At 30.7% G+C, this 26,973-nt stretch overlaps 1 protein-coding gene across 3 annotated transcripts in view; it reads right to left on the reverse strand.

The window, feature by feature from the left end:
• Positions 1-4,757: 4,757 nt before the first annotated feature.
• IntS14 (integrator complex subunit 14) overlaps positions 4,758-26,973 on the reverse strand; it is a 63,780-nt gene continuing 41,564 nt past the window's right edge. For all 3 annotated transcript variants that reach the window (XM_085814273.1, XM_085814277.1, XM_085814275.1), the window contains exons 6-9: positions 24,836-24,915; positions 19,440-19,603; positions 14,939-15,004; positions 4,758-8,375 (exon numbers count right to left, since the gene is read on the reverse strand). In XM_085814273.1, the coding sequence (XP_085670399.1) occupies positions 8,154-8,375; positions 14,939-15,004; positions 19,440-19,603; positions 24,836-24,915 (532 nt within the window). In that variant the 3' untranslated portion in view covers positions 4,758-8,153. The remainder of the gene's footprint in view (positions 8,376-14,938; positions 15,005-19,439; positions 19,604-24,835; positions 24,916-26,973) is intronic.

Below are 26,973 nucleotides of genomic sequence, written 5' to 3' on the forward strand. Positions count from 1 at the left end.
GATTCTCGAAAATATTGGAAACCAAAAGTTGCGGTAAAGTTGCTTTGCCTTTCTAAAAGACAATATTGGAACTGCGAAAATTGGCTCTATGCCAGCTACCCGAATGACACTCACGTGATACATAATTCTCCAAAAAAGTTACCTCTTCCGACGTCGGCGCAAAAATCGCTTTTTTTGGCGGGATCGTTGTATGAACTTCCCTGACTTTTCCAGATTTTGACAAAAATACTTAAATTCCCTGACTTTTCCCTGAATATTTTGGTCAATTTTCGAATTCCCTGACTTTTCCCGGTTTTCCAGGTAGCGTGGCAACCCTGATAACATAAAAATATCTACAGCATTTTATGTACTTATAGTGGAGATACAGTAACTGTAAAGATATTATTGTTTGTTTCCTATAGACAGCTTACAGGAAATTTATACAACAAAACCACTGTAAGTTTAATTAAAAAAAAAAAAAAAAAAAAAAAAAAAAACACCCTTTATGAGAAATAAAATCTCGCAAGAAATTAACAAATTTAAAAATACACAAGAAATAAACTGTACCAGAGATTAACAAAATTAAAATTATCGAAGAACAAAATAGCGAAGCATTAAGTTTGTTTAAATCAACTTACCAAAGATAATGTTATGTGCCATTATATTGAGGGTACATAATAATGTGCCTCCTTCCACTGTGTTACACACTATATAAGTTCTGCAACACGCTAATGTTTTTAAAAGCTTAAAGTTTCCGTTTCTTAGGGTTCTTTTTAGTTACATCATTTTTTTTCCAACTATAATTTTTTAGCAAAATATCTGAACATACTCAAATATATTTTTTAATTATGTCTGCAGCATAAAACCTTGATAATGCCTTGTCTGCAGCATAATGCCTTGATAATCATATGTCTTAAATGATCAAACATTTCTGTAAAAAGTTAACTGATTAATACTGATTGAAAAAACTAAACATCTCTAATTTTGTTTTAAAAAAGAATGGTTCATATTCAGATGAAAACAACTGTTTGACTAAATTGTAATAATACATTTATCAGATCTTCTGTCACATTCAGTAACAGTTTTCAATCTTTTGATAGTTTAATTTTCTATCTTTAGTCGTTAACAATATATCAGTTCCTCTTTTAAAAGATTAATTTTTCTTAAATGAAACAAATAGAGAATTAAATCAAAAAGAGAGATTAATAGGCTTCAAGAACTAGAATTTTAAGTGATATAACAACTAACATTTGTATGAATATATAAATATTATGCATAATCTGCAAAATTTTGCCCAAAAATTTCATATATCGTGAATTTGATGTTACATAGATCAGCCAGTTGGAATTCATTGAAATTCTAAATTTAATCTGTAAAGAAGTAAAGATTTATTTATAAAAGTGCAACAGAAATATAAAATCTTTATGCAATTTAGAATATATTTTATGTCTTGTGCTCGCCATAAAATTTTATATTTTCATTTTGTGCATACAAATCCTTTGTAGTGCGAGTTTCAATTTATTTTGCTTTTCAGCTCAAGCGATAGTTTTATTAATTCCTAGAATAATTCCTTAAAACATGTTCAGTTAAAAATTCAGATTTATAATAGATTTACTGCTCAAGCCTCTTTGTATTTATTGAATTTAAACTTCTAATGTTTGTTTTATGTTTTCACGATAAAATTCTTTTATCTATTTTTCTTGAAATATATGAATGAAAAATATACATCATGAGGGAAATGAAATGCTGTTCAAATAAATTATATGCACAATTGTTAATTAAAATTAATTTATTGCTATTTAGCATTTATTTTTATATTTTATTTTAATTACTTACAAACTGCTTGAAAAGCAAGTGTCTGGGAATTTGGGGGGGGGGGAATTTACATGCTGTATTCATATTTTTAGTTGTTCATAATTTCTGAACAACTTTTCCTGGATAAATTTTAATTTCAAATTAGGATTGCAAGATAGAACTCGAATTTAGGGGGAGTAAATTTAAGGGTCAGAGAGTATAGTAAAAATGCACATCATCGCTGGTTGTGGGAGAATCTTTCCACGGCTTCACATCTGTCTTCTGATCATGACGCACTGACTAGGCCTTATTCTTTGAGATGATATTGGCTTAACACAGGATGTTAATTTCAAGCAAGTTTAAAAGCTGAAAGATAACACCAAGTCACTCTTCCATTAAAAACAATGTTCTATGGAGTGTGAAATGTTGGAAGATACAGTATGGTTTTTGGACTTTGCATTTTTCACAGATCTTTGTCATATGAGCAAATTAAATGTCAAGGAAAAAATCTATTTATTGGCAATATCTGGGCCCACCTCAAAGGTTTTAAACTAAAATTTAATCTGTTTGCTGGGCAACTAGCTAAGAATGACTTATCTCTTTTTCCAAGGTTGAATTCAATACTCTCAGTAAATGAAGACAAGGCAAAGAATTGTGAAGAGGCCTGAGAAAACAGCATTTTGAGTCTGAATGCAAATTTCAAGATTTCAGTGCCATTCAAATAGAATTGGATATTTTCACCATGGCTTTCAATGTAAACTGTGAAGCAGCAAAGCTGAATTTGCAGCTTGGATTGACTGAGTTACCACTTAACAAGCATCTCAAGTAGTTGTTTCTCAGTGTTCCAAAATTAGGGTTTTACAAATCATTATTGAAAGAAAGTTTCCCAAATTAAAAATCTCCTGTCCAGAAAATTAAAGCTATGTTCGCTTCATCAAATATATGTGAACAAATACAAGGTAACCAAAAAAGTTCTTGCTGTTTTTGGCAGTCAGAAAGAAAAAGTCCTAAAACAAATAATAATCACTACTAATCCTCAAAGTAATCACCATCGACATCAGTGCCTTTTGTCAATGAGTGGCTAGCTGTGCGATGCCATCGCAGTAGAACTTGGGAGTCTTGGACGCAAAGAAGTCTGTGAGGGCGTTTTCGAGGTCTGGCCAGTTGTTCAAGGATTTCCCATGAAGATGGTAGTCTGTTGGTACGAGGTTTGGAGAGTATGGTGGATGAGGTAGTGTCTCTCAGTCCAGTTGCTGGATGTGTCCCTGGCCTTCCGAGCCCATGCGGCCTCGCATTGTCATGGAGTAGGAATACATCTTTACAATTGACCAATGCTGGCTCTTTTTGCATCAGTGCCTCATGCATACTTTCTAACTGCTGCGAGTACAGGCTTGCCGTGTTGGTTTGGCCCACTGGCAGAAGCTCATAGTGCACCACTTGGTGACTAGTCCACCAGATACAAAACATGATCTTGCATGGGTGGAGAGAAGATATCGCAGTGTGAGGCATAGGTACCCATGGTTGACAACAAATGTCTGGATGTGTCTTACTGGGCCCAATTTTCATCGCTGGTGAGTAGAGCAAATATGGATGCATTGCGGTGCTGAGTAAGCAATGACAAACAGGCAGCAACATGCCGTTGCTTGTTTCCATTGGACAGTGAGTGGGGTACCGACTTGGTCAGGTTGTATGCCTTTCCTATCCAATGCAAATGGAGTCTGATCGTTTCATCAGATACCTGGAAGTGTGTGGCAAGCTCACCACATGTTTGGCTACTGTCACTCTCTATGGCTGCTCTTATGGCCTCATCATCCAGCACTTGTGGCGGACTGCGGTGCATCACTAAGAGATATATCCCTGGACCTGAACTTCTGGAACCATTGCCTAGTGGTTTCTTTGCTAACGGCATCATCCCTAAAGACCTGGCAAATTCGGCGACTTGATTCTCCTGCTGACAGGCCCACTTTAAAATCACACAGCAAACAGCTCCGAGCGAGCGCCTTTGATGCGTCCATTTCAATCCGTCACTGTGTGAGTTATATGTCTGAAGTACTGATGCAATGTGCTTTTATATTCATGGTCAATGTCCAGACTCCCATTCTAACCACTTCATTGCAATGTTTGGTGACTATTTTTGTATTGGGGTTCACTCTTCCAATGTCATATCAGAAACAGCAAGAACTTTTTTGGTTACCTTGTATTTTCTACCATAAACTTTAGGAAGAATCCTACTAGAAACAGACTGATAGATGAGCATTTAGCATCACTTCTCAGAATAAGTACATTGCAGTTTAAATCTGAATTTAATGAACCTTGAAAAATGTAATTACAGCGTCATTCATCACATTAATATCTGTGTTATAATATTTATACACTATTTTTAAAGTTTTACAATATGGACCTACTAATTTTTTCTTTTGTTTTTTTGGCTCGCTCCCAAAGAAGTTTGCTCATCACTCAATTAGACCATGTATTGTTTACTAATGAGTCCAGATAAAGCCTGAACTGTGATTCCAGACTGTTTTGATCAGAACAGAGCAAGGAACACCCTTCCTTACCTTGTTCATGGAAGATCACATTTCCACAAAAGCTTTATGGTTTGGGATGGAATTCGCAAAAATGATCACATCAAGCTGCTTTTCTTTGATGGAGGTTCTGTATCAAATCACAAGTATGTGGACAAGGAGTTGTCATCTAATATAAGGGATACTTTTTAGGGATTCTGTTGGCCCAGATTTTGAATTAATGGCTACAGTGCTCAACCACACTAAGTATCTCCGGTGTTCAAATATTTGGAAACAGAAGATATTGTTATGTCGATGATTAGAGTGACAAATAAATTGTGGTTGCAAATGTCAATTGAAATAAAATTGAATATTTAATTTTAGTTGGCTGCTAAGTCTCCTCTTCAGTATGAATCTATGTTCCATGCCGTCAACATTACTACATCTTTTCATTCACATACACACACGCATATCCCTATATATACATTAAATTTAAGTTTTATTTTCAAAATTATTTCTGTTATATACAAACACAACCATCATTTCATAAATGTATAACAGCAATCCTAACTGCATTACAAAGTCCGAGATCTGGAATGATCTAAAATACGGAACCCAAAGCCACCAACAAACCTTTTTTAGGATTTTTTTGTATATGCTTTATGCATACGTATTTGATTCTACCCATAACAAAAGATGTGGAGAAACTCGATTCTTAAATTTTACTTCAGTAATAAATAAAATACCTTGTTATTGAAGAAACGATCATTTTAGCATAAATTTAAGCAAAATTTCCGAATATGTGAATTTATAGATTGGCGCGTTTTGAAATTTGGCATATTTGTTGAAAGCGATAATAACATCAAATGTGATTTAGGCACTTAGCTAAAATTAATTGAAAGTAGATACAATGTGACTTTTTTCCCCACTCATGCACAATGTAAAAAGCTAGGAACACTGTGACATTTTTCTGCTCCTGCACAATGGAAGGGAAAGGAAATTCGCGAAAAATTTTAGTAGTTTTGATATTTCTTTAGCTTATAATTATAATTTTACAATTAACAAATATTTTTACACAATGTATCTGAAAATGGATAAAGATAAGACAATACAGATAAAGGAAAAAACTAAAACGTTTCGACACATTCTTTTTATAATATAAACATTCATTTTTCTTGCTCTGCACATGACGCTGTCATTTTGTCTGTTACTTATTTAAAAATTTCCCATTGTTCTATGTCTTAAAACTAGAAATTCAAGTTAATCACCTAAAATTGCAATAGTAAATTACAGTACAAGTGAAAAAATTGACAGTTTCACTCATGCATGTGTCGCTCATGGATTTGCGCAACACTTATGGGGTCCCACAAAATTTTTAAAAATATTATAGGGTCCTGGGGGTCGCGAAAAAAATCTCAGTGATAAAAAGGGGTCACGACTGAAAAAAGTTTAAGAAAACCCTGCAATATATTATTAAGAAGTATTCTTGGCGCAAACTGAAAAAAATGTGCCAAGTTAAATTTTTCCATAAATTTCACATCAAATTTTACAAAATTTAATATTTAGGCATAATTTGAGTCGTAGAATCAAAATATGGAAAAAAAAAAAAATGGTATGTTACTTCAGAAAAAGTTCCATTTTGTGTCAAAATACCTATGTTAGAATAATGCTATATATAAATCTAATATATATCCTAAGTCATGCTTTCGAGACATGAAAAACACAATTTGAATTTTGTCAATTGGCCCATTAAAATGCGAAATACAGAACTGTCACTTTTTTTTTCACAGTGTATCTCGAAATACCTTCACAACCTCTACAGAAAAGGCTCCAACTGGAGTCTAAGATTCCAAAGCAAGACTAACAATTTTAGCATGGTGCAGAAATGCACAAATGTAAACTTTTTGTAATTGAAAAAATGCATGACTTTGCGCATTTAAAAGAATATAATAATTTAAAAGAATTTGATTTAAAAGAATATCAATTTTCCATGTTATATATCGTGCAAATAAAAAGAGGATGGACACAAGCATTAACGAGTGATTGATTTGAAAATCATTTCATACCAGAGGATTTGGCAACATTTGAACTCGGTTGTTTTACTTGATGACACAAAAAATGTCCTGACTGTAGACAACTGTTTGGCACATACTTCACTTAAAGTTTCAGTGAAAGATAATGTATCCATATTATTCTTTTCTCCATATTGCATGTCCATCATTCCGCCTATAGATATCAGAAAATTGCATGCACTGAAAAAATAAAGTAGCATTTTTAAATTCCATGTTAAATTTCTTGAATAATGGCAAGACTATTCAAGAATTTGAATTAAAATCTGCTGTGCGGAGCATCACAAGATCATGGGAAGATGTGTCTTCAGATACTTTAAAAAAGGCTTGGCATAATTTATGGCCAGCTATCATATTTCATGGTGAGGATGATGAAGATGATAGCCATGAATTTGAAGGCACATGAAAGATGAAATTTTCCAATTAATGAATTTTGTAAACAAATGAGAAGAAGCCGTGATAAATGAAGATAATATAACAAAAGTTTTTCATTGCGATAACAATGCCCTAATCATCAATCAATTAATGAACAGCGAAATCTGTAGTATAGTTCTAGATCCAGAAAATACCTCTACCGATAGTGAAGAAAGTGACAGAGAGGTTATTGAAAACGAAAAAATTTCAATCGACAAGTATCAGAAATTCTCGGTCTAGAAATTACAGGACTTGAACAGTGGAACTCAGTGTCTACAGAATTAAAAAGAAAGAGTTACCACAAAAATGCAGCATTTTAAACAACTTGCATTGAAAGAAGTGTTTAATAAAGTAAACACATAAATATTAAGTGCCTTTTTAAAAAAAATTTTGATAACCTTTAGATTATAAATGCTTCATTATTTCATAAATCATGATTTAATATTTTTAATTTTGTAATTTTTACATGCCATCTTGCTAGATTTAAACAGATGACCTAATATCTGAAAAAATGCCAAATCCGAAATTGCCAAAGTCTCAAAGAGTCCAGATCTAGGACTTTGTACTGTATTATAGAATATAAAATTAAACTAAGGCACTATTGCCTTTGATTTAAAATTCCACAATTAATTTACCAATACACACTTTGTAATGATCTTTACCTGAAATACATAAAATAAAAATATTTTGCATAAATGCACAGTTACAAACCATTTGCAAATTTTCTCTGAAAACTGAAAAATTCTTCATAGAAATCATTTTTATTCAATGAATCACTACTTCCAGTTTATAAATGAGACACTGCCATACTACCATTATGTTAATTTTTCTTTATCTGTATGTTAGTTATCATGAAATATTTCAACTGAAATACATTAATGTTCTATAATTTTATGGTACAATTACAGAATAATAATACTTTAATGAAAATTTTTAAAAACTATTACACAATAAATAAATTTACTTTGCATCAACTAAATAGCAGTTCTTTTGTAAATAATGCTTTTCGTAATGAATGTTACAGAAATATATCAAAAGGATACAGGCTAGCCTAAACAGAAAATTGCTCTCTGAGCTAGTCACAAGTCATGATTATTATTATTGCATGATAAAAATCTGATACATATATTTACAAAATGGAGAAACTTGTTGACTTCACAATTTCTACAAAGTATACATTTATTTTCATTCCAGTTAGGTAAATTCATAATGCAACAAACACAATGTAATATGTACACACAGTATGATCATTGTGTTGTGCATCATTAAAAAGGAATTCGGTTCTTTTTTTCCTCTGATCACATTTTAGTTTTTTCAGTTAGGTTAAAATCATTCTTCACCATTTAGATGATATACCAGTCCTTTAAGATCATCTGAATATAATTTAAATCTTTCAGTCATCTGAAGATAACTTAGTCCTTAAAGGTACAAGAGGGGTATTATAATCATCACTACCATTTCTTAAAGCATTTGCACAATGAGTCAATTGAAGTGCAGCATCTGGATGTGCAGATCCTGGTAACAAAGTACATTCGCGATCTAATATAGTAGCCATACCATCAAGAAGTTCATAGAATCCAAAAGACAAAGCAGCTCTTCGAAGTCTGTTTAGCTCCTGAATAAAAATGGAATTTTTTAAGTATTCTGAATTTCAGTGCAAGACTAATTTTGAACAAATATTAATTACTCAATAATATGTAAACATTTTTACACATTTTACTGATAAAAAATGCAGATGGAAAAAAAAAAAAAAAAAAAAAAACATATAGTGCCAATCTATATGATCTAGAGTGGGGGGGGGAAGGAGACAATAAATTTCTATTTGTTTAAATATTTAAAAGAAATAAGCCATATTATTTCAAAATGATGAATATTTCAGTAGGAAGTTAAAATTTCATGCATTAAATATATGCAGGGAATACAAATTATCAGTGGCGTAAGAAAAGATTAGAGTGATAAAAATTATAGTAAAATTAATAGCATAGCATATTCTTACATACATATATTGACAAATTACAGAAACATATATTAGGATATCTTGATTTTGAGAATCTTATAGATAAAGGAGTTTGGCTCTGTTAAGATAAAATGTTTTTAAATGATAACAATTTTCATTGGCTAACATAACTCCTATCACTGAGAATTAATTATATGATAGTAACTAAAAACATATTATTACACTAAAATTTTTTCACATGTATGCATGCTGTATTCTTATGATGGTCCCCAACAATACTCTATCCAGAAATTAAATGTAAGAGGTGGATGTTAGAATTTAATTAGCAGGGTTCGTACACATTTCTGCACATTGAAATTAAGTACTTTTAAGGACCATTAATGATAAAAATTAAGGACCTAGCAACAAAAGAAATTGAATTAACTAAATCAATTACCTATACCAGAGCTACACTTCATTCTGAGAATAAAATAAATAAGTAGGATACATTATTATTAAATAAAATTCAACACTTAACATAACTATAAAATTAATATAAATATAAAATTTGAGAAAAAAAATCAACTTTGTAAAATTTATCAGGTAATTAGCATTAAATTAACTTATAACAGTCCCACATATTTTTATGTCAAATGGCAATAGATTAAAATGAGAAGTAAAATCATAAACAGCATAATTCCTAACAAAAGTTTGGCAGTTGTCACTGCTACTGCTTGTTAAGAGAGAGAAATATGCTGATCAGAACAGACACGAACATCTGACTTTGGTAAGATTAGTATGTGCAGAAAGTTAAATGTGCTTTGTCTGTCTGACCCAGTTAGTGCAGTAACTTCACATAGAGTTGCTGGAGTTATAATCCAGTAAATATATAGTATTTAATATAAAGTTCCTATAAGCACCAGATGTTCATTAGCCATACGGAATAATGTTTTATATTAATTTTTACATTTTTGTGTGGTAGCTTATGTTTAAAGTAAGGATCAAGGAAAGATGATAACTCGCCTTAAACCATAGTGATAACTTCCCAGAGTGAGCAATTAGATACAAATACTTAGATACATAGTTAGATAATCTGAATCATTAAGGTCTAGAGGTTACAAGTCATTGTTAATTTTTCTTTTATTCCTGTTAAAAAAAAAGCACTATTCAAATCATAATTTAAGAACATTTTACAGTTTAAAACACAGATAATTAAGAATTTAAAATATGATATAGATTCTAAAACAATATCAGGATAATTACACAAAAAAGCTATGAAATATATATGTTTTGTAGTAACACCACACTATGAAATATCTGGTTGTAATGAAAGTTTTTCACCAAACAGCTTTCTTAATAAAGTTAGGAAGAGGGGGGGGGGGAATCTGAAAAGTTTCAGATTTTACATTATGCCCAAAGGGATGTTTCTTTAATGCTTTGTGTGTTACCTTTGTTTATTAAATATCCTGTTATTTGCACTTAAATCATAAAATTCAATTCAAGAGCAATATCACAAAATAATTTTAAATTGAGCAAAGCTTTAGAATTTCCGATATACTATCTCGCGTGCTGGAGACAAAAAAAAAAAAAAAAAAAGTTCATATAGTTGCCATTGCTTGCTTTGAAATTGTTGAGTTTGTTAATCAAAAATTCATTAAAGTGTTACAAAATCTGAAATTGATAATAAAACAAATTTTAAATTTTGGCTTCCAGATGATCATATTCGGTAGAAGATTGCATTATTCAAAATTTGATAGCTCTAGGTACCGTTGTTTTATCTCAATGCGAGAAACGTACATACATTTATGGAGATTCTTCATTATTTAATTTCTTTAAATATAACACAGCGCAATAATATTTGGTGGCACCAATTTGAAAAGTAAACCAATATTTATACAGGGTTCGTACACATTTCTGCACACGGAAATTAAGTACTTTTAAGGACCATTGATAAAAAATATTAAGACCTATGAGCAAATAGGAACTGAATAAATTCAATTAAAAATATTATCTATGTCTGAATTTCACTTTTTGTCATTAGCCTAAAAATAAAATACATCCCTAAGTAGTACACATTATTACTAAACATGAATTAACATAATTGTTAATAAGTTTGAGAATAAAATACACTTTATGCAATTTATCAAGTAGCATTAAATATTTTAAACTTATAATAGCTGGTCATATTTGAAAGAAGATAAGTGAAATTTATGTTTTACTAACAGTTAGCTTTATGTTGATTTTTTATGTCTCATTTTGTCACATACTTGGTCAGTCTAGAGGTTTAGTAAATAAGCAGGTAGATTTTATGTCAAACGGCATACATTAAAATGAGAAGTAAGATCATAATCATCAGCATGATTCATAACAAAAGACAATGTTGTCACCACTGTTGCTTGTCTAGAGAGAGACCTGCTGATCAAAACAAACTTGAAAGGTCTGATGTAGGCACTGTTGGCAAGTGTTCAAAGTTAATCAGGCTCTGTTTGATGCAGTTAGTGTCGTAGTTTTGTGTGCAGTTTCTGGGGTTGTAACCCAATTAATATACTTTAAGGTTCCAATAAGCCATTAAATCACCATATTTTAAGTATCAGTAGATGCATCGAATAAGTTTTACTTTAATTTTTACATTTTTATATTTTATATTGTGACTACAGTGAGTATTAATGAAAGGCAATAACTCACTTTAACGTGTAGAGATAATTTTTAAGGGTTAAGCAGTTAGTTATGATTAATTAAATTATGTAGTTTGATAACCTTAGTCATTATGGACTTACATGACCACTATTAAATTTTATTTTTTAACAATATTTGTTAAAAAAGCCCTATTAAAACAAAAATGTAATAAAATTTCACAGTTTAAAATACATGTAATTTATGACACAGATTCTTAAACGATATTATGATAATTACACATTAAAAGCTACAAAACATTTATGTTTTATAACAGCAACACTTAACAAAATATTTATCTGTCATTTTAATATAAAGCCTTCCCAGACATTTTGGCTAGTTTATATCAATTTCGTTCTCTTTAAGCATCTTTTCTAACAATTAGAGATTTGCCTCAACATGCAAACCAATGCTCTCACTAGTTTCTGCTTGCTTTATCTCCTAACTTGTCAAAACTCCACAGTGACATGAAGCATATTATCGCTATGTCTGAAATTAACTACAATATCAAACCAAGGTTTAAATAAGCCTCTTATTTAAAAAGAACTTAGAGCATAAAGGCATGTTCTGATGCTAACAAAATCAATTGCAGCTCACAGTGATGTAATTAAACAAGAACAGTCAAATTCAAACTAATAATGTGGACTAGTAGTGAAAGATTATACAATTTAATTTTGATTTAATCTGGCTCAATAACTCTATCATATGATGAAATAAAAATGGGAAACTACAGTAAAGGCTGAAATCATAAACAATTGAGTACCTCACATAATAATAACTGCACATATCTTTCAAGAACAATTTTATATATTCAGTTTCTTTCTTCAACACGTTTCCTTTTCATTTTAGAATTTTTGGATTTAATTAAGAATTTGTTATTCTAAAAAACACTAAATGCATTTAGAACGTACAGAAAAAGCGGCTAATTTTACTTCTTTAGTAGTATGAACACTCAGAAGCAATATGAAATATATATAGTAGAGGCTGGTTACAGAGCTGATGTGGTTGAATTTCTAGAATTTAGTGACACACCGAACAACAAAATCTAGAAATGGCAAAACTTTTAGAATTAAGACCAGGCATTGAATGCAGAATTTAGAAAGGCACTCGGCAGCAGAATTTAGGATCCACAGAGATTGCATCAGGTGGGAAAATGCCTATGTGTATGATGCATTAAGAAATATTAGATGAATCTTTTAAATTCTAAGTTTTCAAATTCTTTATTAATAAAAAAAAAACCCTTCTTTAATGCCTGCTCATGTGATAAGATCAGAAGCACTTTCGATATTTTCCATGCTTGTTTTTAGTGAAAATAAAGAGAAGATAAACATGTTAAGATTCTAGTATTAGAAGTAAAACATTCAAATATTATGTTTTCATTGTTCTTCCAGACGTTCTCCAAAAAGTAAGAAATTCATTGCAAACTTTCTGTAAAATACATCCATTACGTGTTGACACTATGGAGACATTTTTCATTTCATCACATAATTCTCGAATCTTCTAGAATTGTGGGTCTATAAATCTTGCCTTCAAATCTTTCTAAACTTTCCAAGCTGCAATGTCTAAAATCCTAAAGAAAAATTATCCTTACCATTTCTGTAACAGCAAAAAGCCAGAAATATTTTGGAGGAAAAAAGGGGGAGGGGAGGGAAAAGTATAAAATTAAATTTATAGAGAAAACTGATGTACATTCTGAGAATTTTGAATATTCTGAGACAAGTACATGGGAAAAACTCTTACTATGAAAAAATTAAAAGCAAGCCATTTTTAATTAATGACATAGCTAATTTTGCTTTTGCTAAGAGCTGTTTTGTAAATTGTGCTTTATAGCATTATACCTTGTTTATTTTTCAAATTCAAAATATTGTATAATAAGTTGCCAAAATGAAACTTTATAATATCACAGCAAAAAATAAAAATGTTTTATTTTAATATTATTTTTTTAAAATAATTTTAATATACTAACATTATTTTAATGAAATTTGTCAATGTTACGATGTTTAAAAAAAAAATCATCGAAAAACTCCCAGATCTCGGAATTAAAAAGATTCCATAGAAACTAATCTTAAAATCGCTAAAATGTTGAAAAGTTGCCAAAAAAAAAGAATTCACATCCCCAAAAGTGACTCTTTATTAGAAAAAATTAATTTTGAAATGCTTATGATCCAGTTCTTGCTTAGAAACTCTCTTGCTTAGAAACTTACTTAGAAAAATTAGAGTATCCCATTATTTATATTAGAAATAGAAACAAATTATAACTCATAAACCCATTCAAAAGATAACCATATATATGGCAGGGAATCACCAAAAATATTTCTCCAAAATGCTAATTCTCACTCAACAGTCGTAAAAACAGACAGAAATTTCATATGATTAAAATCACGGACCTTCTACTGACTTTGGCTAAAATTAAGGAATTTTAAGGACCAAAAATCTAAGGACTCTTAAGGACCGTACAAACTCTGTTTTAGTGAATTATAGCAAAATGCCAAAACAAAATTAATAGCCCTTCAGGGCAAATTGCCCCTTTGCACTAAAAAACATAAAAGCAGTGTAGGTAGTAATCAGCACCCAATTTCTGTCATGGTTTTTGGTACATTTTCAAAGCCTTCAACACAGAAACTTCGTGGCCGCGAGTCTAAAAACAGATCAACCTCATTTGAGACGTCCTGTCCAGAATGGAAGATAACATTATTAAGATATAACTGCAAGTGTGAAAAAATGTATAAGTCCGAAGGTGAAATGTCGGGGCTATATGGTGAGTGTGACAAAAGATCTCATTCAAATCAATATAGAGTGTAGTTGGTGAATGTAGACACATGTGGTCTTGTATTATCTCGATGGAACACTACATTTTTGCGGCGAACTCAGTTCAACATTTTTCCTTGATAGCAGCGTGAACACAGTCTAGCATCTCACTGTCCACCTTACTGTCGAGGATTTTACTTTTTTCCAGATACTTTTTGTGGATAATACCATGGCAGACCTACCAAATAACATGATCTTTTTGGTAGTCAAACTGTGCTTTGTGACACTGCAAGTGGGCTCACCAGGAGTAGACCAACCCTCTTTTCTAACTGTGTTGTTGAAATAAATCCGCTTTCCATCACAAGTGACAATCCGGTACAGAATTTTATTGTTGCATTGATATTCGAGCAGATTTGTGCAGGCATGATAGCATAATCATTGTATTTCAGACACCCTGTACTTAAAGTAAATGAATTTTTTTTTACAAATTTCACAACACAGTGTTTTAAAGCAAGTCTCTTTCTTTCAACTGAGAAATGTGATCAAAGACACCAGTGCGAACTGTTTGGGCAGAAGATATTTGCAGTGGTGGGAAACGTTCACTAAAACGCAACATTTTTATATTCTTTGATTTATTTGAAGCAAAAGTAAAAATATATTAAAAAGCAAAAGTAAAAGTAAAAATATATTAATTATGTGGTTACTAAATGGAATACAAATTTATGAATAAAAATCTAAATAAATGGGAAAATATATAAAAAAGTACTCTGTATACAAAAAGGAAGAAATCATGAATAAGTAACAAAGAAACGAAGACATACCTTATAAAAGTTTTGAGTTTTCTCTGGTAGTTTCCTAGCATGTCTCAGAATTTTTTGAATATCAGCCTAAATTAATTACAATTAAAAGAGTGCATTTGTTTTAATTCTATTTAATAAGAAATAGTGCACATACCTTTATACACATACAAATTAAAATGTAATTATAACCTAAGAGAAACTACTAACACTAAAAACAAACAATATCAAAATTACTTTGTTAAATTATCACAGAATTAAAAACACAGATAAGACCTATTCTACAAAATCCTTGTAGTATTTGAGTCGTTACGAACATTTAAAATCTAAATTACATACAATAGCAGTTATGTACAATAGCAATCTAAATTCTATGTAATAGTTAGTTTATTTGACTATGGAAATGTACACAATGGCTACCTGCAAAAAACTGAACAAACTTTTTACACACAATAAAATCCCTTGTAAATAACAATACTAAAATAATGGCACTTTTAAAGGTCTAAATTTAAATTCTAGATTTTGACCTATCAGATAAAAAAAAAAAAAAAAAAAAAAATCTGTAATGAGCTAATACAACTTAAAGATTTAAATGTGGAAAGCATTTATTTTAAGTTTCTGCCGCCTAACACAACTGTTATACAACAAACGAATTATCCAGAATATAAAGACGGAACAACCGATTCCTTTTCATGCAACGATGGATGAACTTTGAAGGTAGTGTTCCAGAATTTCAAAAACAGTATACATTTGAAGACACTGCATTTGCTTGGAAAGATGTGAAGAACATTATATTATACCACTGTTGGTGTAAATTATGGCATATGGTCATGTTCATAGATGATATATAAAGAGACGAAGATTTTTTTGGCTTTAAAACATGGCTGATGTCTAACATAAAGGATTTACTTACATGTTCACAGAAGATTAGTTTTAGCAAAAAGAATGGTAGATAATTGTTTCCATACACTCTCTCAAGATAATGAGAAAATAATCAAACATGCACTGGGGAAAGGAGAAAGACAGTGAGGAGGAGAAAGACATGTGCAAGAAAGTTGATAAATGATTGCAAACTTCCATAAAATTTGCCAAGCATCTATGTAAACACATGATGTTATGAAGATTCATGTTATATAATCAGTGAATTTTTAAAATTCTAGTGACAATCTCAAACACAGGCAGATGTTTTAAGTTATATGTCATTACACTTAGAAATTTGTAACTTTCACATAATTTTAATATGTTTATTTTTTATTTTTCTGAAAAATAAATGTCATATATATACATTTTAACTTTAAATAATATACACAATTTTCAATGTTATTTAATTAATAGTAATTGATAGGTGAAAAATAAGATAACTAACGTACTTCACAAACTACAATAAACATCTACACAAAACATAAACAGTTAAGTTCTAGAATTCTCTTAGCTGAAATGAGTGAGATCCAATAGCTATTAGTTAAGATATTCTTTTGTATAATGCTATCACATATAAAATATAATATTGTGTTTTGAAATGTCCCCCCCCCCAAATGAAACTGTTCAACAAAGTAATTCTTCTTAACCTTCTAAAATTGGGCCGAAATTCTCATAATATAGCCTTCAGACCAGCGCAATCCAAAACACTTTTGCCTCCTCTTTGGCATTTTCTTAATGAGAAAAGTTGTTAGTCCCCTCCATGGATGCAGTAAAATTTACATGTTTGTCGGACACTGTTCCATAGTAGATGGGTTGCTAGATTTGCAATTTTTTTGATGATTATTTTGCTTTAATTTAAATGAAGTTCTAAATAAATAGTACAAAATTTATTTAGAACTAAATGTATGCAATGTTTATATTTCATTTACTATTTCTGATCAATCTTGGCAATAATTTGTGAATTTTACAATTTTGTTTTCACACTTTATTTACATTTGCATATTTTTGTATTAGAAATTAGAAAACAAAAACAAAATTTTACAAAATATAATAAATACGAACTAGATTTGTAAAAGTCTGCAGGTTGGAATGCGATTTTTAATAACATATTTTCATTAACAAAATAATGGTAACGACTAATTTAATGAAATAATAATAAATTCATTAATAATATTTATTACTATTAGGTGATTATAATGATATTCAATACAATTAGATTCTGAGATGAAATTACAGCAATAATAAAGCTTTACATAACAATAACAGAGCTTTATCTGCTTTTTTCAATAATTTTGTTACTATAATATATAGAAGAAAATCAGAGATACATTGGTTGCGTTTCATCATTTAACTTTAACAAATATTACATCGGACTATCAGGCAAAGGAGGTATATCTTTAAACGAGAATTTTTCTTTGCAAAATTGGCTTTTGGTTATGTTGGCAGAGGAAAAAAAAAAAAAAAATGTGTGACCTATACATGCAATCATCAAAAGTATTTTTCAGTACAGTTTTAAATGTTTATGAAGAATTATACGTCAATTTCCTTTCATAGGCAGAAATTTCATCTAAAACCACCATTATATCCAAAGGTTGAAGTCTATTTCATTTTCAACGAATATTCTATTTGCACATAATATATTTTCTAATTTATTTTAGAAAGCATAATCTTTTACGTTTTCAAAAGAGTAAGGGCATACTGGGTGCTGACACTATGTAGAGTAAGGGCATACTGGTGTTTTCAAAAGAGTAAGGGCATACTGGGAAGAAATATGAAAAATAGATTTACAATGTAGTAAATCTATTTTTCATATTTCTTCCAGTAATGAAAACAATTACCCTGTAATATTTTCAAAGCAAAATTAAGAAAACTGTTTATGCCAAATTTTGCATAAAGTATCTTCTTGAGTATTTTTTATTTGGAGTGTGAAATTTTCTCTTTGAAAAATAAAAAAAAAAAATCATGAGTGGAGCAAACTTAATTCATGTGAAATAACTTTTAAATGCAATAATTCCATCGTAATATGAAATAGTGGAGAATAGTGCAATACAGCTTATTTATTCACAAATAATCCCCTCATATGACTAATTTATGCACTGTCGATTGAGAAATATAGGCTAGTAAATTAAACCGGTTATTTCAATACTTTTTCTTTATCAATTTTTTTATGGGCTCTTCAGTAGAGCGATAAAGGTGGGTGAACACCTGTAGCTCGCTTGGGTTTGAATTCCGGCTAAAGGGTTGTATTCATGGTTTTTGTGTAATGTAAATACAAGCCAGCTTCCCTTAGAATGTCCTCCGCGAAGGCATTCATCCATTTATACAGGTAATTGTTGTGTGTTTGATGCAATTCCGCAAGCGAACAAAATTAATGTAATCAAACCCGAAGAACGGGTTGATTACATGTGGAGTTTTCCATCAGGAATGTAAATGCGAGCAATTTTCTCTTAAAAAGGTTTACTTGAAAGCATCCATCCCCTTAAGCAGATAGCGTTTGCGTGCTTTTCAGTAATCTAATCCTAATTCTCATACATTTAATAGTAAGTTGACATACACCTTACTACAGACAAAATAATATTCCTTTTCTAAAGATAAATTTTTTATTAACTTGTCTGAATTCCCTTTATCTCTTGAGGAGTATAAGAATTTCAGCAAATAAAACTGACCGAAATTTTATGCAAAGAAACTGATGTTTTGATTCAATTTAGTAGAAGTTACATGAGCTTTAATGATATTTAAATACTTTTTGGCAGATGCCATCCTAAAAGAGGGTCTAAAGATAAATTGGTTTTATTTAATTTACAATGAATGAAAATCATTCAAAGCAATCATTAAATGAAATCATTCAAATCAATCATTGAATGAATGAAAAATCACAAAAACTATTATGCATGCAATTGTCTTTTATTTATCTCATGACAAATCAGACAAAATTGCCTACATAATAGAAGAACTTTTAAAAAGTTAACAGTTCTTAAGGGTTTTATGCACTCCAAAAAAACGGGGGTCAAAATAACATCTTATTATTCAGAAGCTTAAAAAAGGAAGTAAATGATAAAAGTGGTTTTACCTATTTTCTAGAAGGGCATTAAATCTAAAATATTAATTTAAATTTTATTTGTTATGATTAAAAAGCATTAAATCTGATAAGCTTAAACAGTGTGCAAAATCACTGACGTTTTAATCATAGCAAAAGTTAGGACTAAAATTATGAGACAGTGCTCTAACGTTTGAAAAGAGATGGCCTCTATTTGATTTTCAAGTATATTGGCGTGAGACGAAACCTGCGGTTTTTGCCAAAATGTAGTCAAACCGATAAGAAAAGGAAAACAATGCATAGTGAGCGACAATAGACCACCCAGAGATCTACAGATAGGCGATTCTCTAAAGTAGGGAGGGGATGGCGAGTATGACAGTTGTACCACAGCCGGCATTAAAGAAAGTCATTTTCCTGGTACAACTGCTGTACCGCTGGCTTAAGAAAGTTAAAGGATGATAATATTATTCTAAGTTCCTTTATATAGATCAAAATTTTTTTATAAATATAAATAGACTGTTATTTTTAGAGAGAAAAAAAAAAAAAAAAAAAAAAAGAGTGAATTACTTGAAGACCAGACTGTTTGATCCAAACAACACAATTCTGAGCATAACTTCTCTTTTCTGATGGTTTAATGGGTAAAGTAGGAACTTCTGAGCTAGGAAGTCTAGTGAATGTTTCTACAGGGCCTAAGTTTCCAAAACTTCCAAGCCAAGGAATAACCTCATTACCTAAAACAGAATTGGGGTAAAAAGCTTTCATATTATATACTTTTAACATATACCAAAGTCTTTTAAAAGAACAAGGAAAGAATAATGGAATAATTACTTTAGCTTAGTTTTAAAGAATCATTTGCATCCAACAGAATCACCTAAAGGTATAAGTTTTCATCTTCCTTCGCATCCTACAACTGCATCAACATTTGGATCTATTAAGTAATGGTTTGTAAAGAGAGACTGAACATATACATATTAAGGTACTGTAAAACCTGTTTTTGAAATTATTCTGCTATGAATTTCATCTAATCTTTCAGGAAATTCTGCCTCACTCCCCAAAATAATAATAATAATCTCCTTTATTTCTGAAAGATGTTCTTTTCTAATGCATTTATTCCACAAATTGTACTAGAAAGAGAAGTCATCAGTCTTGATTTTAGTGCACTTTTTTTCTACTACTACTTCTTTAGTGCACTTTTCTTCAGTGCACTACTTTCTTTCACTTCTAGTGATTTTAGTGCACTTTCGTCAAAAGGTTGTCGATACCTTTTGACGGACTGCATACCATTTCTTGTCATCATTATAATTATAAGGTCCTTTGAGGAATAAGCTAGTTAAGAGGCATGAAAAGGCTGCTTATATATATGTGTGTCTGTACAATTATCTCTCTCTCTCGCTTTCTCTTTATATATATAAAAAAAATCTAAAAGGTTTCAGATTTTAAATTACGTCCAAAGGGGCATTTTTTTTAACGTTTTATGTGTTACCTTTATTTATTAAATATCATGTTCTTTGCACTTAAACCATAAAATTCAGTTCAATGTAAATGTCGCAAAATAATTTTAAAATGAGCATATTTTTAGAATTTCCAATACACAGTTCCACACGTTGGAGATAAAAAGGTTCCATTCCCATACTGTTGCCATTGCTCGCTTTTAAATCATTGAGTTTGTTACTAAAAAATTCGTTAAAGTTTTACAAAATATGAAATCGATAATAAAATATATTCCAAATTTGGTCTTCCACATGCCTATATTCGTAGGAGGATTATGTCATTCAAAATTCGGTGGGTCTATGTACCGTTGTTTTATCACAATGCAAGAGATATACATACATTTATGCAGATTTTTATTATTTAATTTCTTCAAATATAATGCAGGATTCTAACATTTGGTGGCAACAGTTTGAAAAGCGATTTACCGTTTATAGCGATTCAACGCAAAATCGCAAATCGAAAACAACAGTCCTTCAGGGACAAAGCCCCTTTGGACTAATAACTCGTAACAGAAGCAAGAAGGCTACTTAGAATAGGAAAAAAGAAGTCCACCTTTCCAGTTCCTTTTAAAATGCTGTCATTTAATTCTGACAAATTCAAGACCATGTCACCAAGAAAGCAGATCCGTTTTTAATAAGCATTAGTTTCCAGCCATGAGATGCGAGATTTTCCTCATAAGGATAAGTTTTAAAAATGCCACCAAAAAAACATTAAAAAAAGTTTTAACAATTCAGTAAAAATGCAAAATTGTGAAAGAAACAGGAAAAGTCCCATTTTATCTCAGACTGAATTTGCAAATAAGTTAAATTTAGCAGCCATAACAATAGCTGGGATTACTGCTAAACTTCTTCAGTTACACTACAGCCTATTACAGGCCACAACCACTCAACAAGCTTGCTCCAATGGATCTGATTAGTCGCTACAGTCGCCAAGGATTGGTTTTTAGAGTCCTGAAATCTACCTCCACACAGTCTATCCATCTTGTGTGAGATCTTTCTCTTCTCCTCATGCCCTCTATATTTGCAAAGGTCACTTTTTTAACAGGGTTCCAGCTGTCACATCTCAAAATATGTCCAAACCACTTGATATGATAAGATTTGATGACTCGGACAATATTAGGTTGTTTGTATTTTCTATATATTTCATGGTTAAACAAAATTCTTCATCTATTATTTTTTTCTAATTGGGCCATATATTTTCCACAATATTTTTCTTTCCAAAATTAGAAGTCTTTCTTCATCTGTTTTTGTTAATTACTTCTAAACAAGAAGCTATTTTCAGCAACATGGTTTAAATCATAAAAAATAAAAAAAAAAAATAAAAAAAAAAAAAAAATCAAAATGTGAAAGGCTGAATGAAGAAAACTTATGGTTTATGCAAACAAGATTAACAAAAATTCTAATTAATGGAAGTATTTTATATGAAAATGCTGACAAAACTTGGAAGACATTAGGAATCAATTTTTCTTTACTTAACATGTGGATAAACAGGGCTCAAAAACCATACCAACTTATCTATCAATTCATAAATGTGAAAATATAATTACTCATAAAACAAACAAATGGAAAACTAAAGTTTTACCAGGATTGCTTTCTAGGTATGAAGCAAAACATACTTTTAACATGGATGAGTGTGGAGTATTTGTTTTTCCATTCTTTGCTGATAAAATAGTTGACTAAATGGCTTCAAAACTTAAAAATTAATCTCTATAACCCATGTGAAACAATTAAAACATAAATATTGTACAGAAAATAAGTATCCATAAACCAAGTTCCTTCAAGTTTGAGGACTCTAATGCCAACAGGGATATAAAATTAAAAAAAAAAAAAAAAAAAAAAAAAAAAAAAAAAAATCAATTCCAGATACAGACAAGAAATATACATACAATCATCAACAAAAGTAAAATTTGTTAATAAATTATGAATGTAAAGATATATAAGAACATGCTTCACAAGCTTAACTTCTGAATTAGATAATCCTTTTCTATAACACAATTCTTCATTCGCCTGCATATTTATTTCTCAATGAAAATGACTAAGAGATTTCGTATCTAAATTTGGTTGAAATACAGCCCGATTTATATGTATATAATAAAAAAAAACATTCTTTCACAGATAGCATTTGAATAAGATTTTTTTTTTTTTTTTTTTTTTTTTGCTATAGCAGAATCTGGAAACATTAAACCTGCTACAAATAGTCCAAAACTAAAACTGGAAAGTTGTGTTGAATTAAAAATCAAATTAAATAGAATTCACCTTTTATAACATCCGTTTCATCATTTTTTATCAGGAAATTTGATATTTCTTTAGATTTTATAGCACTATTCTTTTATGCCTTTCATATAAAATACATGCCATTTCCAGTTTAATCACAACTTACAAGAAGCACATGCTACATTTTCTTGCCATAATATAACCAAACGGAGCTAGCAGGGTGCTTGATTAGGTCATAATTTGCTGAACTACAATTGGTCTTCTTTCAAAATCAACAAGATCATCAACCTTGATACACGATGTCATGAGCATTTTGGCAATCATCGGAGAAATAAATTGGTTACATTCTGCTAACCCTTTAAATACCATTTGCCCCCCTTTCAATAAAATATGTAATTTTTTTAGTACATTCAGTAGCTCAAAGCTTTTAAGGAATTTCTGTAGAAACTATGGAGAGTCCATGGTAGTTGGAGTCTTTGCAGTTTAATAAATTACTATGAAGATGAAAAAATAATAAAATTATTGCATATTATTTTTTAATTAATTATACTAAATGAATAAAGACATTCATAAATTAAATTTTACTTTATAACATATCAAAGGACTATGGAAATAAGAGTACATTAATCTTTAATGTATTAAAAAGCATTTATTCTGCATTATGCAGTAATTTTAATATGATGCATTTATTTTTAATTTTAGTAGTTTTCTTTTTTGCATTTTAATGATTATTTTGTTTATTAATATAAAAAAAAACCTGCTGGCCATTAAAATTGCAACACCATGAAGGAAAGCAATTACAAAAAAGATATTTATTGCATGTAAACAGTATGGCAAGAAGACAAAGTGATTAAATTTGTAAGCATTTCGGAGGTTTACAGGGGTGCAAAATTAGTAGAAACAGCTGCCACCAATGGCAGTTAAAATGGCCCTTACCACATTAAAAGCATGGAGTCAAACTGGACTTGGATGACAGAAACTGGCAACTTATTCCACACTCTCGGCAACCCATGACCAGATGTTTTCAGTGGGTGACAGATCTGGAGACCATGCAGGCCAGGGCAACAATCAAATATCCTGTGTATCGAGGAAGGTCAGAACATGATGTGCAACATGTTATCTTGCATTACCTTGTTGGAACATGGCGTTTGGGGGCCTCAAAGATAGGGCACAACCACTGGACATAAGATGTCAGAAATGTACCCATCTACGTTCAAATTACTGTCAATCTGAACTAGAGATGTGCACATCGTGCACCCAAACCATCACACCAGGTTCAGGGCCCCTATGCCATTGAATGCAAGTAGGCAATGTGCAATCTCCTCAGACACTCCAAACACATATAAGGCCATCAAAATACTACATGTAGAATCAGAACTTGTTTGAAAAGGTGACATTGTGTCACTCTACCCAGCTTTGTCGTTTTGCACACCAAAGTCTATGTCTCTCTCTATGCTTCCATTGTCAAGGGAAGCCGAAGTAATGATCACCCTGCTGATAGTCCATGCTACTGCAAACATCAACACTCATTACGAGCAGATAGTTAGTCTGCCACTGACGTTAGTCATGGGAAGGTGCTGAGATCCCGTATGCCATTCAGTATGATCCTCAGTAACTCGCTGATTCCATATTTGGACGACAGTGGTTGGATGTCGACCAGTGCGACCAGCGATATCTATACCACCTTTACTGAATTTCGAAATTTGCTGGTAAGCATTTCCTCTTCTTAATCGAGGCATAACACGGCATTCTAAGCAAACTCCAAACTTACAAAGCAATTTCCGAATGAGAAATCCACTACACAACTTTTCTTTCATGCAGTGCTTCAGATGTCGTTTCTATCCTGTGTCATTTCAATGCGCTGAAATACTTAATCATTTGTATATCCCAACTTCTTCCTTTCATGCGATTTTGACGTTCATCAGATTATGCCTTCCTGGTGTTGCAATTTTAATGGCCAGCAATGTATTTAGATAGGATTTCTTGGTTAAACACGCATTCTTATATGTAAAATATTATAAATGGCTAAAAGAACTTAATTCATGCAGTTTAATGGTTGTACAATATCTTATTCTTCAGTTGTAAATGAAAAGAATCACAATATATCATTTAAAAGAAACATATCAGCACTTAAGAATCTGAATATTAGTACATGGCAAATATTAGCATCATCACATATATTTTAAGAAAGAATAACTGCATTTTATTTAATTTAAAATTAATGAAAAATACACATTGCTTCATCAAAATATACATTACCAGGTTCAAAGGCAGAAAGCATAAGATTTGATTTTTTCTTGCTATCAGCCCATGAATACAGCATGCCATACCAATCTCCTCTAAAATCATAATAAATAAAACAATGAAAAGAATTTCAGTAATAGACTTAGCTAAGAAATTATAATTTTTCAGTTATTTTATGCTGATAAAGTGGCAGGGACAAGTCATATTAATTTAAAATCTTTACATCAGTGATAAGTAAATGACATAAAGCTATAATAACAAATTAGATTCAAAGATTACATGAAAAATGCCATAAAAATGTTTTAAGTATGCTCATACAATCCAATATTCTAATATATATCCAATAATCCAATATTCAAATATACATGGCTCAATGAAATGCTTAAGAATAAATATTACATACATATATACATCTACAAATATATAGAGGAAGAAAACATTTTTATGCACATTTTTCTAGAAAACTCTTTTAATTTGTGAAGCTGCAGCACAGATTAATTACAATAAAATATTTATAATTTTTTTTTTAATTGAGAGGTATAAACAATTAAAACAGATTGGTTTGGTTTATTAGATTACGACAAAGCACTCGAGGGCTATCTGCCTTAAGGGAGGGATGCCTTCGTGGAGGACTTTTTAAGGGAAACTGGCTCGTATACACGTTACACATGGGGAAAACCATGAAAACATCCATGCAGCCAGCCCGTTCGCGGGATTCGAACCTCGGACCGAACTACCAGTGTTCAGCGATGTTACCACTCGGCCGCTGGTGGGCCAATTAAAACAGAAACATAAAATAAACTTCAAAAGAAATTAATTTGTAATAAACTTTCTTTTTTAAATTTACTTCTTTAAACTGAACAAAAATTAAGTAAAAGTATTAAGATTAAATTTTAAAGTATAGAAGAAATAAATTATTATAAAAGAATAATCAGGATTGATTCAGCCAAGTTCTTTATCAAGGCAACAGACATCAATCTGAAGCTTAAAATTAGCAAAGCAGCAACATTGTGTTTGTCGTAGATTTATGCCAAATATAAGGTTGTTGCTTTACTAATTTTATATTTTACTTTGGCATGCTCCTTTCTGTTTTGATTCAATCTGAAGCTGCTTTTTCGACTTCATGATCAAACAAGATTCACTTTTTTTAAACTAAAGTAGAAATAAGTAATAAAAACTTATTTAGTAATTAATGAGATCTATCTTTGTCTGGCATAAAGCTACTTCAAAAATGGCTTTATTCCCAATCAAATTGAATTGAAATGTTTTTTTTTCCCCATAAAACAAAGAATTTTGGTAGTACTCATTTTTAAAGTTAAAATAAACAAAATGTTGACAAATACTAAAATTATTACACAGAATGAAGAATGAATATAAGCAATGCTTAAAATTCAATTCAATTCATTAAATAATTAAAAACAAAAGACAAAATTAAAAACTGCAAAAAACTTTATGCTTACGTGTTATCTGTAATAAAATATTTACAAATGGTGAATTCTTGCCAATGAGCAACAATTAAGTTTGGTTGGACCAAGTTGAGTGGTCTACCCAGAACGGCAAATCAGAATAGTGGGAGTGACTTGGTGGATAGAGTTAACATCAGTAAACCTTTTTAAGTTGTGTGTTGAGCAACTCACAGTAAACTGTGTTACAACTCGCAGTAAACTGTGTAAAACTGTATCAAATTTAATCTTTACTGTTAAAACAGCAAAATATGTTTATGGAATACAGAGATATTTAAAATAAGTGATTCACATTAATTAACTAACGAAACAAATTCACATGACAACTTTACGTAATACAATTATTTAAATAAATTGAAGATATGCAATGTAAGATAGATATTTTAAATTTGAATATCACATAAAATTATAATTTGTCAATGGAGAAATAATGGTGAAAGAAAATGCACATTTTATATAGCTAAATATAAATTTCATGTAATTTAGCTTCCACAGCCCTGTTTTCGATCCACTGATTTTTGTACCCATAACTATTTGTTCAGTATAAAAATTAAGCAACAAGCCACTAATTTGAAAACTACGATTGTAGCGAAAAATTGTGTTGATTTACAAAAGGCTTTTCTTCAAATCAAGACATTTCTTTATACAAGAAAATATTCAAATAGGTAAACAACCTATAAATATAGTCCT

This window comes from Stegodyphus dumicola, chromosome 1 (assembly GCF_044657685.1).
Source record: "Stegodyphus dumicola isolate Sdum_Otavi_A_Nest chromosome 1, ASM4465768v1".
Classification (NCBI taxonomy): domain Eukaryota; kingdom Metazoa; phylum Arthropoda; class Arachnida; order Araneae; family Eresidae; genus Stegodyphus; species Stegodyphus dumicola.